This window comes from Melanerpes formicivorus, unplaced genomic scaffold (genome assembly GCF_026170545.1).
Source record: "Melanerpes formicivorus ecotype bairdi unplaced genomic scaffold, bMelFor1.0.p_v2 SCAF_1, whole genome shotgun sequence".
NCBI classification, from domain to species: Eukaryota; Metazoa; Chordata; class Aves; order Piciformes; family Picidae; genus Melanerpes; species Melanerpes formicivorus.
The window spans coordinates 16319793-16333005 of NW_027142353.1; the positions used below are offsets into that span (position 1 = coordinate 16319793).

The 13213-nt window shown below is 40.3% G+C and overlaps 1 protein-coding gene across 3 annotated transcripts in view; it reads left to right on the forward strand.

Annotated features, from left to right (window-relative positions):
- The window catches only part of NALCN (sodium leak channel, non-selective), a 261613-nt gene extending 255765 nt beyond the window's left edge, over positions 1-5848 (forward strand). For all 3 annotated transcript variants that reach the window (XM_068163255.1, XM_068163339.1, XM_068163429.1), the window contains 3 exons: positions 958-1107; positions 1756-1873; positions 3594-5848. In XM_068163255.1, the coding sequence (XP_068019356.1) occupies positions 958-1107; positions 1756-1873; positions 3594-3787 (462 nt within the window). In that variant the 3' untranslated portion in view covers positions 3788-5848. The remainder of the gene's footprint in view (positions 1-957; positions 1108-1755; positions 1874-3593) is intronic.
- The last annotated feature ends 7365 nt before the right edge of the window (positions 5849-13213 follow it).

Below are 13213 nucleotides of genomic sequence, written 5' to 3' on the forward strand. Positions count from 1 at the left end.
TCACAGGATCTGGATTTTTTCTGTTCATAAATTTATTTAAAAAATACATAACTGGACAATTCAAACATTAGGCATTGGCCAACTGAAACGTCAGCATTCAAGGCATATTCAGATTAATTGTATTCTCATCTCTGCAATAATAATGCCAGTAGATTTAGTCTCAGCTCTCAGTTCTGGGTTTGTTCAACTCTGTTGTTCATTTCATTATGATATTGAATTACACTATGTTAAAATAAATATGCTGTTCATTTCACTCTGGTGATATGGTTCAGATCATTTCACATTATATGAACCTTTTATAAACTGAATGTAATTATGGAAGTTAATATATATTTTCAAATTCCCTTGTTAGTTTCTAAGTCTCCCTGGAGGGAGCATGTGAAAACTACCCAGGAAAGTGAAACCTTTCATCAAGGCTGTTTATTTTAATTTAAAACCAAATTAGATTGTACAATCATAATAGTAATGAGTTTGTTTTTCTATTTGTGCTGTAAATCTTATATTCAGTCCCAAGGTTTCCACTATTGTTCTGTTCAGTCTTATTGACAGCCTGTTCCTAAATCCATGAAAGAAATTCTACTTTGTTCTTTGCTTTCATGTAATTCTTACTAAATCTCTACCAATGTCCTTGTTTCTTTTTCTTTCCAAGAACTTTCAGCTCATAAATTCAGAACTTTTATGTTTTTAACCTCTAGGCTTGAACCTAGGATTTAGCAACTTGCCTTCCACTTAATATAGGTTATAAGTTTCATCTTCTGTTGCCTACATAAAGGTTAGACATACGCTGGAAGTCACTTTATGTAACTAACTGATACATGTAGCTTCATTGATGCCCCTGGTGCCCACATCTGGCTCACAATGTTTGATTAAGTATGTAGAAGATTTTTTTTTTTAAAAATCAAGCACTGTGACACACCAATGAGAATATTTTTGTGGTTATAAATTGTACCTTGATAGAAACAACAGCAGTCATGCAGCATTATCCACAGTCTACGAGAGAGTCAACAGCAGGAGTTGAGCCGATTTCTGAATCCTCCCAGCATTGAGACAACACAGCCAAGTGAAGATATGAATGCTATTAATCAGGATAACAGTGCACAGCCAGAGGTATGTTAACCAAAAGACTATCAGCTACTCAGAACAAACTTAGAAAAACTTCCACATTTCTTGTGTGTTCTTTTTTTAAACATAATTTTAACTGGAAAAGTTGAAAACAATATACTGTTTTACATCAATCTTCACCTTCAGATATGAAGGCAAGATGGTCTAAGGCAGTAATTACCCAACACTATAAAAGGCAAACTCATCTGTATGACTCTGGCATCTCCAACTTTCAGCTCTATCATGATTACAGGCCTTGAGATGTGAAGCTTTCCTGTTCAAATATTCTGAATTAGTGTTTACACTGAAAGTGGTAACACTGGGCATGCTGGGTCACCTGAGTAGGAGTCCTGAGCTCATCCAGGACAGGGATTGAAAAAGGTACAATGTATGGACTCCATGGCAGAAGGCTGAGAACAATTTTGTGTCCTTCAGTGGGGTGTGATACAGTAGAGTATAATGGAATTGAACCTAAATGGTCTTTCCATTTTTTTGTACTGGTACTATACTAAAAACCATTCTGCCTTAACAAATGGCAATATATTTTGTTTGTATTCATGTGTAAAGCTTAGAAATAGAAGAGAAAGATAATCCTTCTATGGGATTATCTTATCAATGGGGAACTATGACTGAAACTCATTTTCCTCTGTTCAGACAAGTAGCCAGCAGCAGCTCCTTAGCCCAACACTTTCAGACAGAGGTGGCTACCGACAAGACTCTGCAGATGCTGGGAAGCCTCAGAGGAAAATCGGACAATGGCGTTTGCCATCAGGTAAGTGAAAATTGTTCATCGGTGTAGACCCCACCTGCCAAATGATTATTCTACAACAGCAAGGCCATGTGAGGCTTCATGATTCACAGTTCTGCCTCCCACCTACTGCTTGCACCTACATCATGGTTTCTCTACCCTCACACATGACAAAAAACAGCAATCTCTCCTTCCTAGTTCTGAAAGTATGGAAGGTGAGCTCAAGCATTGCCATGTGCAGGTGGCTGAGTTTTTTAACTTTATCATACATTTATGCAGGATATTTGGATTAAGAGTATGTAGCATATGTTTGGATAGCATCCTGTGCATTTAGGGTTCTCTGTTATAAAATAAAGCACAGAGAAAATGAATGAAGTTTTTCCTAACAACAGGAATGACTTCTGAGTGCTTTGTCTTGTCTAAGCATACCAGGCCTGTGACTTTTACCTTACAACACAATAACTCATTTTTATATCTTCAGGAAGGAGTTGGCCAGGTATACAATCAGTTTCCCATCCATTTTTTTTCAGAAACAGGAAACATACTCAAGTTATTCCAGTAACTGCGGCCCACTAGAAAAGACAGGTTAAACTATGCCCTTATAGGAGGGTGCTTGTAGGAGGGTGGGAGAGGTGCGTAGATACAGTCTGAGGCCTTATTAATTTTTTTTCTCAAGAGCACTCTCTACCACCTGAAATAGTCTCTCTTAAAGTTCATTTAGACTTCTGTTGCCTGCCACACTTGTGACCAGCAGGTTATATGTGTGCACGTCAGCCTTCTTTCAGCCCTCATCACTCAGTCCTATTTCAAGTCAGAGCGCTGCCTTCAAAGGTTTTCATTGTGCAGACCCTAGGTAGAAGAGATGGCCCTGCTGTACAATTAACCCTACTTTTATGACCAGAGTGCTTGTCCAAGAAACAGGACAGTATAATAGAGTTTTCAATCCATGTTTTCTACTTAGATGTCACTGAGCAGCAAAGATCAACATTTTGTTGGAACAGAGAGGAAAAGTAAAAGAATGTGCTAAGGAGGAATCGTACTATTGGAGCAGACTGAATAGGTTTTTCAAGTGAGAATCAGGAGTCAGTTCAGGGTCTCCCTTCGTAGTACTAATCTTGGCCGTGTGAATCTTAACTGTTTTCCATTGGATGGTCTCAGAAAAGGAGGGTCACCCCCATGTACATTCCAGCCAGACAGATGGTAAGTAGTCTGCCTCCAATCCAAGAAAGCCATGTTTAAAAATCATGAATAGCATCATTAAGATTATGGAGTTTGTGTACATACACATATATTTTAATGCTTTCTTCAACCCTATCAGCAACAACCTACTAGCTTCCACTCCTAGGCCATAGTTAAATGTCACTTCCTAGGTGTAGCTGCATCCGCTAAGTGTACTTTTTTGTCCCTTTTTGTGGAAGTTACCATTTTTTCCCATTTTGCCAGCTGGTCAGCTCGTGTAAGTACTGCCTAAACCATTTACGTTGCAATTAGCAAGGTAAGAATTGATCTATTGCATCGGCTATCACAGCAGAAGGAAATGAGGCACTCCTCAGTTAAACTGCCCTAGGGAGTGGTGTGAATAGCTGGAGCTGAAAGAAACGCCTTAGGAGAGAGTCCTACTCTTTCTGTGCTAAGTCAGTTTTAAGCTGCCCAGGTCCAGCTAGTTCTGTCTACCTGAATTCTAAGTGGAAATGTTGGGGAAGCAGATCTACTCTAATACAGAACTTTCTGTTTAATTTCATAGCCCCCAAACCAATAAGCCATTCAGTGTCTTCAGTCAACCTACGCTTTGGTGGACGTTCGACTATGAAAACTGTTGTATGCAAAATGAATCCCATGTCTGATGCTGCTTCTTGTGGATCCGAAGTCAAGAAATGGTGGACAAGACAATTAACTGTGGAGAGTGATGAGAGTGGAGAGGACCTTCTTGACATCTGAGAAAAAATTGAGTTCAACTGCAGCAGCAACCACTTCAAGTACAATCTAATTTTATATGTTTAGAGCTGAAGACACGGTGTGCTGTATGATTTCTGTGACTTCAATGCCATATTTTTTTCAAATGCTTATCCTTGTGCCATATGAAGCATAGCACATGCTTATTTGTTAGAATTCACCTCTCTAGGCACTGATGGTACTTTAAGAAATCTGCATACAGCAGCAGTACTAACGAAGCCAGAGAGACTTTATTGCCTTTAGCAGACAGAGCGTTGAAAGATTTCATGAGTTCTGTAGCTACGTAATGAAAATGTATTTTGATATACACACCTCTGTGCTCTTCTTCAACCTACACCATACTTTAAAGTGGCAACAGTTTACAATACAGGGGTAATATATTTCTTCTTTTTGAGTTTTCCCTCAGTTCATATTTAGTCACATTGCTATAGAAGAATTTTATTATTCACAAATGACCTGAAGAGGTCAGCACTGACTTCGTGTTCAAGGGAAGTATTTTTACAAAGTGCAGATTCTGAATTACAATTCTCAGCTTTTTCTGGACCTTTTTTTAAAATGTACAAGCTACAGGATAACTCATTTTAAAATCTGAAGGTGAAGGATCAGCTTTTAAGATGTAAATATCTTTGTGATTTGGTTAATTATGCAAAGAGCTTGGTTTTCATAGAGAAAACAGGGAAAGAAAAAAAAAAAAAGACATGAAAACTGTGCATTTAGGCGTCCAGCAAATTACCTCCATGTGAAAAACATCATTTATGCTTTGTTTTAATATACTGGTTACATATATATGTATGGTGTCATTATTCTCATGTTACTTGGGTCCCATTTCCTCGTGTAGTAGTAAGATAACTTTCTTCTTGTCTGTGTGTGATACAAACTAGCATGTCAGGGATTCTAATTAGAGAGTAGTATTGTACGGCTTTTAAAATACAGTTCAGTTTTGCCTGTATGGGTAGAAGTTAATTTTACTGACCCATCTTACTACTCATGCTACAGCTCTCCAAAGCTAAGGCATGACACTGGGCTGTAGTTAAGTACCTTTGTCTTGTTTGTTCTAGTCCATCATGTTTTGAAGTGTTAACCTTCTTTTATTTTATGAAGCACCAGTAGTGATGTATTATCTCTGGTGAAAAAGCAACTGTCCCTTTCATAAAAGTTTTTCCAGTGAAAGGCCAATGCTATACAGATAGGGAGGTGGAGAAGAAAAGCCACAAAATGCAGCAGAGTTTGTTGCTTTCACAATTTAAGGCTGTCTAAAACTTTGGGGTAAAAATGTGCCCTTCCCTCAGGGAAGAACTAAGAGGTTGCAGATTTTGTAGCTCAGCCCCTGACTGGGATTTTTAGTGTAGCTGGGACCTTTCTGTTACCATTGTTTCCTATGGAAATGATAGGTTGCTCTAACATGGCCTGATTTGAGATCTTGTAAGAGGCTCACAGTTAATGTACATCATGACTTTAAAAAATATATCCTTTACAAAGCAGACAAAAGCCAGTGCTTTGCAATGCTTTCTGGCCAAGATATTAATGCAGACTGGTCAGAATACTGCATTGTTTCCACAGATGCCTTCACCATAAATGCAAAATTAGTTTTGGCCATATAATAGTTTTCTTGGCATCTATCAATGTTTTGTTCCCTGTGTATGGTTGAACATGGTTTAGGTATTTTTTTGCAAACAGTTATATTGAACACATCTGTATTTTGTGGTTTCTTTGTGTGTTGGGGTATATTTAAGTTTAAATCTAGTCAGCTGTAACTCTGTAGTAACAGAACATGTGCAATTTCTTGTTTACTTTGTTTATGAACCATCAACAGAACTTCATATGCAAATCCTGTTCTGTTTTGTGCTTAAGTTGAGCTTTTCTGTGTACAACAAAAACATAAATACTAGATTTATAAAAGACAGTTTCTTTGAAAGTTCAATAATATATTGAGCCACAGATCTTTCTGAACCATTCTTGCTGCAAATCTTCTTTTTAAAATATCTGGCAAACATTTTTTCCTTGCCTTACACTACCCTGTCAATAAAAGTGAGTTGCTTTAAGCAATATTTCTCCCTCTGGTTTTCATTCTAGCTTCATTCACAACATCTGGCTCATCTGTGAGAATGCTGCATCATGGCTATCTCTGTAGTTTGTACAGGGTTATTTAAAGAGATGCTTTCAAGCTCTTCTAAGAGGAGGGCCTTAGCTTTTTTTGTTTGGTTGATTGCTTGGTTTTTCTTTCTTTCCCCCACCCCCCCTTTTATTTTTTTAATGAGAAGTCCAGCCACTGATGTCATCAGTACTGCCACAAGGGGTCTCTTTCCCAAAAAATGGAACTAAATAAGACTGTTGTTTATTTATTTATTTTTATTTAACCCACTTGGTTTGCTTTAGATGGATGTGAATATGCATGTGTGTGTGGCAGGGGGAACTTGTGGTGGAAACACAGTAGTGGCTGCACAGACTGCTTTCCAATATCTTCCAAAACACTGGGGATCCCTTAACCATCTAATTTAACTGGCAAGCTGGCTCTGAGAAAGCAATGCTCACCAGTTTATTCCTCCATTTTATGTTTGCAGATAGAGGAAGTGAAATGGAGTTTAAAAAATAGGAAAATAGCATATACTCAAGCACCCATGTGAATAGTTTAAGATTAAAACCTCCTTAGTCTGGCACCCCTGTGATAACCTCCTACTCTGCAGCAAAGAACAAATGCACATTTGCACATGAAGGTGAAGAAGCAGAGAGAAGCAGAGGTGAAGAATGACTTACGTTCAAACACCCTGCACAAACAATGAAGAGACACAAATAGGAAGTGCTGCAGCAAGAAATCAGTCAGTCCAGACAGCCTGAAAGAAAAGTTCAAACAGCAGACCCAAGACAAAGGTAAACAAAAAATTACCAGGGGACTGTTACTACCTGCAGTGCTTTTGGCTCCTGGAATGAAATCCAGAGTTACCCTATACAAATGTGAAGAAGAAAGTGTTTAGAATCTTTTCCAACCACCACGGGAACTCCATTCCATAGGAAGCAGTTGTAAGTCTTCATGGCTTGGATGGGCGAAAACTGCAGTGCATGTTATCAGTGCTCAAAGGAAAACAGCTTGTGGGAAGTCTGAGAACATGCAGCAAAGATGTGTATCAATATCATTCCACAGTCAATTCTGATTTCAGAAAATCACTTTTGTAACAAAGAAATTAATAACCTGAAATTATTTGCTACTGGAAGATTTCCGACTGAATTAAGAGGGCTAAAAATGTGAAGTATATTTTTATCTGACAAGGTAAAAATAACTGTCACTGTCTTAACTCATGAGGATCAATCAGGTTTAAATATCTTCAGAATAACATTACCTTCATTGGTGTCGGCATTCAAAGACTGGTATCACAGTTTCTGAGGAGCCAAAGGCTTAGACGCCAAAGAAGTGAAAGACTTTTGGACAATAACCTTTTTTGTTGTCTTCTTTTATTCACAATATGCTTACAGCTCTTGTTACTATGCTCATAAGACTGTCCATTAATAACTATAGCAGGAGAAGAGTTCATGCTTTTGTAATGGCACGTTTGGAGCCCCAGCAAATAAGATGTGTGTAAAACCCAAGAATGTGTACTCCTCCTGGAATGTTTCCACAATTAAAAACAAACACTGGCGTGAGCTGTCACTCAAAATTACCAATAGGATTATCTCAGTCTCACCGAATTTAGCTCTAAGAGGCTAAATTCATTCCTTCTATTGAAGAGAGTTTAGTCACACCGCAGATGAACTTTCTGCAAAGCATGGGATGATGCTGGGAAGTTGGCTGCCCTGGTTTGTTCAACTGCTCTGCAACACAAAGGGAGCTTCACTAGAATTCAATTAACTTTCCTCTTCATCCCAAGGGTGCTAGTGTCGGACCCCATTAGCAGCTCTTGCCCATTGTTCTCAATGAAGAACCTCCAAGCACCAAGTTATTAACCCATCAGTGAGCTAAGTGTACAGGCAGTAACATTTTATCCCTCTTCCACAAGTTCCTGTATCAGATACTTATTCCAGCACCCTTAGTGCTTTTATACTAGGAAGGAAGGAAGGAATGAAGGAGTAAAAATAAAAGGGAAAAAAAAAAAAAGAAAATTAGAGAGGGGGGAAAAAAAGGAAAACAATGGAAAAGAAAGAATAAGGAGTTACCTAGGTGTCGAGTTTTGGATTTTTTCTTCACTGTAGTGTCAAGACAAGGATTAATCATTTGAAACTGAAAGAGGGTAGATTTAGATTACACATAAGGAATAAATTCTTTATGATGAGGGTGGTGAGACACTGAGCCAAGTCTGGAATTGTTGAAGGCCAGGTCAGACGGGGCCTTGAGCAATCCAACCTATTTGCAGATGTTCCTGCCCGTGACAGGAGACTTGAATTAGATGATCTTTGAAGACCTCTTTCAACCCAAACCATTCTATGATTCTGTGATTCCTATAGATCCTTAGATACCTGGCACAAGAACAATGCCCTGTGTAAAAATGACATGCAAGAAAAAGTGGAACACTGCCTTTTGTTATCAGGACTTTAAAAACTGCAGAACAGTGAACATTTTCCTCTACTTGCTGAAACTTCTTCAATCAAAACATTGGTTTGCTGACATCACTGTGGGTCTTCTTCCCAATCACTTCAGATTTTTCAAAATCTAAATGTTACCTGGAAAAAACAAGTAATTTCTCCTAGCTGCTTCTTCTCAGCTACATGCCAAGTCCTCTAGTGTGACCAGAGACATGGTGGTGAGTTTTGCAGAGCCTCTGTAGGTACCGCTTAGCTTCAGCCACTCCACTGTTGGAGACAGCCACCTCGTCATCAAAGCTGGTGATGCAGGTAGGCACCTGTGCCTGTGTTTTGCCTCCATGGCAAAACCTGGGTTTTCCATTGTATCCACTGTGGAGAGGAGTCAATGCTCTACCAAGGCCAGCAGAGGCTGAGCAGATGCAATGTCTCTTAGGCTGCTCTGCTGGAAGAGGAATCTTCTGGCACCATGGTGCTTGGGCAGGTGAGAGCAACCAACAGGTGCAACAAGGCTTGCACAAGTTTTTGTGCCAAAACTTTCAGATTGGTGGTGTCATGCAGTGAACTGGTTTAGAGTCTGTGAGTAACAAGGTCTCAAATGCACAGCCAGAGTCAGCTCTTCCACTGGAAAGTACAATGCCCTGAATTTATCCAGTTTAACTTGTCACCCAACTGCTTCTTCTGAGCTCTGTAAATTACTCCAGATTTAAAAATCCATGTTAAAGGTATTAAACCCTTCATCTTAATTGGATCAGTGACAGCAAGAGTATTTCTGACCTTGGCCTGAAGATGTATTTCAAGGTTAGATGCTTTTGTCAATTCATCATTGTATCCATTAGAGGTTATCTACGTGAGAAAGTGGCTCCATTAGAGGTTATCTACATGAGAAAGTGGCACCAGCTTAAATTTAATCTGTTGTTGCAGATTGCTCTAAATCAGTTTGAATACCTGTGAAAATGCTTCTCTCTGCTTAAAGATTTTTTCTATTGATCTGCGTTAAAACCCAAATAACTTTGGTTTTATTCTAATGGCAAGAGTGCTCCCACAGGTCTACACATCAGCTGTCTTAATTGGTTTTAAAACCACACCTTTAATTACATGGTTGTAAGTCCTTTGTGTAGAGGATGCCCTTTTTATACTCTCTGGTACCAGCTGGAGTGCTAAATAAAAGCCATCTGAGTAGGAGCTTGCACCCTTCGGACCACCTGGTGCTAGCACAACCCTAGCTCTGCCAAGTGTCACATCAAGCACTTTGCCCCAAGACACTGTTGGGCATTTTGGGGTAATTTACAGTAGGAACTGCCTCCCAGATGTTTTGGATGAGACTGTGCTGGGCATGGCCCTTTTCTCCAGCCCTCAGATACATGTGCAGCTTTATAGCCTCAAGTATCCCTATAAACCTCCACTGTGATGCCCCTGGTGCACTCCTTGCTTTATTCCAGGTGTCTGAGCTGAACAAAACCACAGAAGAATATTACAGTTAATTACTAGGCCCACTTAAAACACCAAATAGAGCCCAGAGCATGTGCTGTGGATGTGATGGGACTTCTGCAGAAGGTCTCACCCCATGTAGTGTGGCTGTACAGCGCTTGCCATGTGACCTTGGATCTGGGGGGACCCAGTTTTCTCAATAATTAGGCACAGACAGACAGCTTGGGCTCAGATTGCCTTTACAAAGACTTTTTTCTTTCAAGTAAATTAGTGCTTTTCATTTGGAAAAGCTCTTGGTACAGCTCATATGACCCATTTTCTGGGCCAGTCTAGATACAGAGTTTTATTTTAGTATATGCTTGGTTATCCACAGTTGTAATAAAACATTATATTCACCCTAAGCCAGCCAGCCAAAAATCACAACGGCAGGCCATCTCAACAGTTTTCAATAGCTGAGCCTTCTACTAATGTATCTCAGAACTATGACAAGTTTAAATTCTCTTTTAACACTAGAGGGCTGGCGTTGCTTTATGTTGGCTGTCTGCACACACACGCCCACAGAAACAAGTTTTGTACGTTGCTCATCTTTGTGGCAGAAATTGCAATTTTTTTTCTGTGTTTTTTTTTCTTTGTGGAGTATTCAGATACCTCAGTGACAAGAAATTTCCAGAATCGTTATATGACAAGGGACCTTTCATTAACTGCAGAGTATTTACCAAAAAAATGACTTTATTTTGTTTGTGGAGGTGTGACTTTTGGGAAACTAGTGGCATTTGCATTCCCACTTGTGTATGATGTGCACAGAAGTTGAAATAGAAGATTGAGTTAGTAGCATTTCATTTTCTCTGTCCCCCATGATTGTGCTATATGCACATCAGATGGACCACAGCTTATATTTGCATTTCAATTCCAAGGAAAATCCAGAAGTGACAACAGTTTCAAAATCTAGCTCCTAAAGTTAGAAAACAAATAGCTAAGAATGTCATAAATCTTATGCCATAAAATAAATGTGCATATTTCATTTCTTGGACACAGAAATTATGCTCAGTAATTTAAACAGTGACACTTGCTTTATATGCTTCCTGCTTTTTGGTGTTTTATTTTCTTTGCCTGACTGTAAGCATCTACATATGTTCAATTACAAGCTCTGGTTAAACGAGAAATACCATTACAGATTGTGTTTGTTGATGGATAGTTAATAATTTCAAGAAATATTTGGAAGTGCAGCTGGTGAATAATTTATAATTTCAATAAATACTTGAAAGTGCAGCTTTCTGTGCTTTAGCATGAAAAGTAGGGAGTGGTTTGGGTTGTTTTTCCATGACAGTCTTTGCAGTTACAAGGAAAGGGAAAAAAAAAAAGTTCATGATGTTGTCCCTGGAAAGCAGCATGAAAAGCTGCAGTGAGCCCATGGTGTCCCTCCTGAATGGGCACTTTAAGCTAATGTGGTTCATTTCCATTGCACATGCCCCCACGTGTGCCATATCCATCTGTGTGCAGTGACTTGTCCAGTTGTGGTTCACTCACACTCACTTACATGCCTGCATCTTTGCTTAACATTACTGGTTACACCAGGGACTTTGGGCTTCCCCCTCAGGCTTTCATCTAACACAAACCTTAAGACTTTATGCCATATCAAAGTTTTTGGCCAGGTCATCTGTCTCACCAAGGAGTTAGTTGACTTGAAGTGCACATGAATTTCATTTAAAAACTTCAATGCACATAGAATCATACAAAGGTCTGAGTTGGAATCTAGTGGATTCTAGATCATCTGGTTCCAATCCCCCTGCCATGGGCAGGGGCATCCTCACACTAGATCACGTTGCTCGGAGCCCCATCCAACCTGGCCTTAGAAACCTCCAGGTATTGGGCTTTTACCACCTCCCTGGGCAACCCATTCCACTGTCTCACCACCCTCATGGTGAAGAATTTCTTCCTAACATCCAATCTGCTTTTGAGATTTGCTGCAGTGCACTGCTACATGGTGTCTGGGAACTGTCATACAATCTGTGAGCACACAAGGTACACCTTGCAGCAAGGCCACATTTGCTGCTGTGACTCCCTGTTGCATTTAACGTTGCAGCTTGCACTGCTCAGCTTCCCTGTACTAAGAGAAGGGGCAAGAGAGAGACTTTCCTGTGTGCAGTGAGATTCCTACTAGCAGAACATGTAATCTGGAGCACAAATTGGTAAAAACCTTCTGTTGTTCTTTCCCATTTTCCCCAACATTTTGCTCTTGGGAGGAGTTGTTTAGGGTCAGCTGATGGGGAAGAAATTCCTGGAAACTTCTGTCATTATCACATAGAATCAGAGAATATTGGAGTTTGGAAGGGATCTCAAAAGATAATCTAGTCCAACCCTCCTACCAGAGCAGGAGTAGATCATACAGGACTACATCCATGTGGGTTTTGAATATCTCCAGAGAGGGAGAACGCACAACTGGCCTGGGGGGCCAGGCAGCCTGTTTCAGTGTTCCATTGCCCTCTCAGTGGAGAAAAATTTTCCTCATGTTTCCATGGAATTTCCTGTGCTTCAACTTCCACCCACTGCCCCTTGTCCTTTTGGCTTCACTGCTTCCCAACAGGTCAGTCCCCAACCTGTACTGATACATGAGGTTGTTCCTTCCCCCATGCAAGATTCTACACTTGCCCTTGTTGAATTTCATTAAATTTCTCCCTGCCCAACTCTTCAGCCTGTCGTCTCACTGAATACAAAAACAATTTGGGCAAACCAGATATTTGAGGGGAAATGTTATAAGTAACCATGGCTGAAATATAGTCCCAAATTTGGGTAACATCTGCAAGCCTGAAATACAGCCTGTTGATAAATATAAGTCATGCAGTGGGTAGAGGATTAGGGACACTGAAGAAGGAGAAAGGAGAGAAAGCTGCAGCTGAGGAGGGTCTGGATGTATGTTCCTAAGTATCATCCTTTGGGAGAGCCGTGCAGTGTATCCAAGTCCTGCTTAAGATGTGCAGTGGCCAGCAGTGGAAGCATAAGTTTCAGGCAATCTTTACAGGGTTTCCCTGCAGACAATCTTTTTCACTTAATCTCCAAAAGTGAGTAGGCAAGGACTTGCAGGAGCCTGCTGTCTGGCTGTGACCACTGACTGTTAGCTAGCTGGCATGGGGCTAGTTCACAAGGTGCCAAGGGTGTCATGGTGTCCTTGGTGGACATGGAGGGGAACGTTGTATTAAAGGATGAGGAAAAGGCAGAGGTACTCAACACCTTCTTTGCCTCAATTTTTACTAGCAGGACAGAACGTCTTCCAGACAGCTGGCCTGCACAGCTGGCAAAAGGAGCCAGGGAGCTGCACAGTTTCCCTATGTTCCATGAGCAGGTAGTTGGAGTTCTCCTCAGCTGCTTAGATCCCCACAACTCCATGGGATCAGATGGGATCCATCCTAGGCTGCTGAGAGAACTGGCAGATGAGCTGGCTAAGCCACTCTCCATCATTTTTCATCAGTTCTG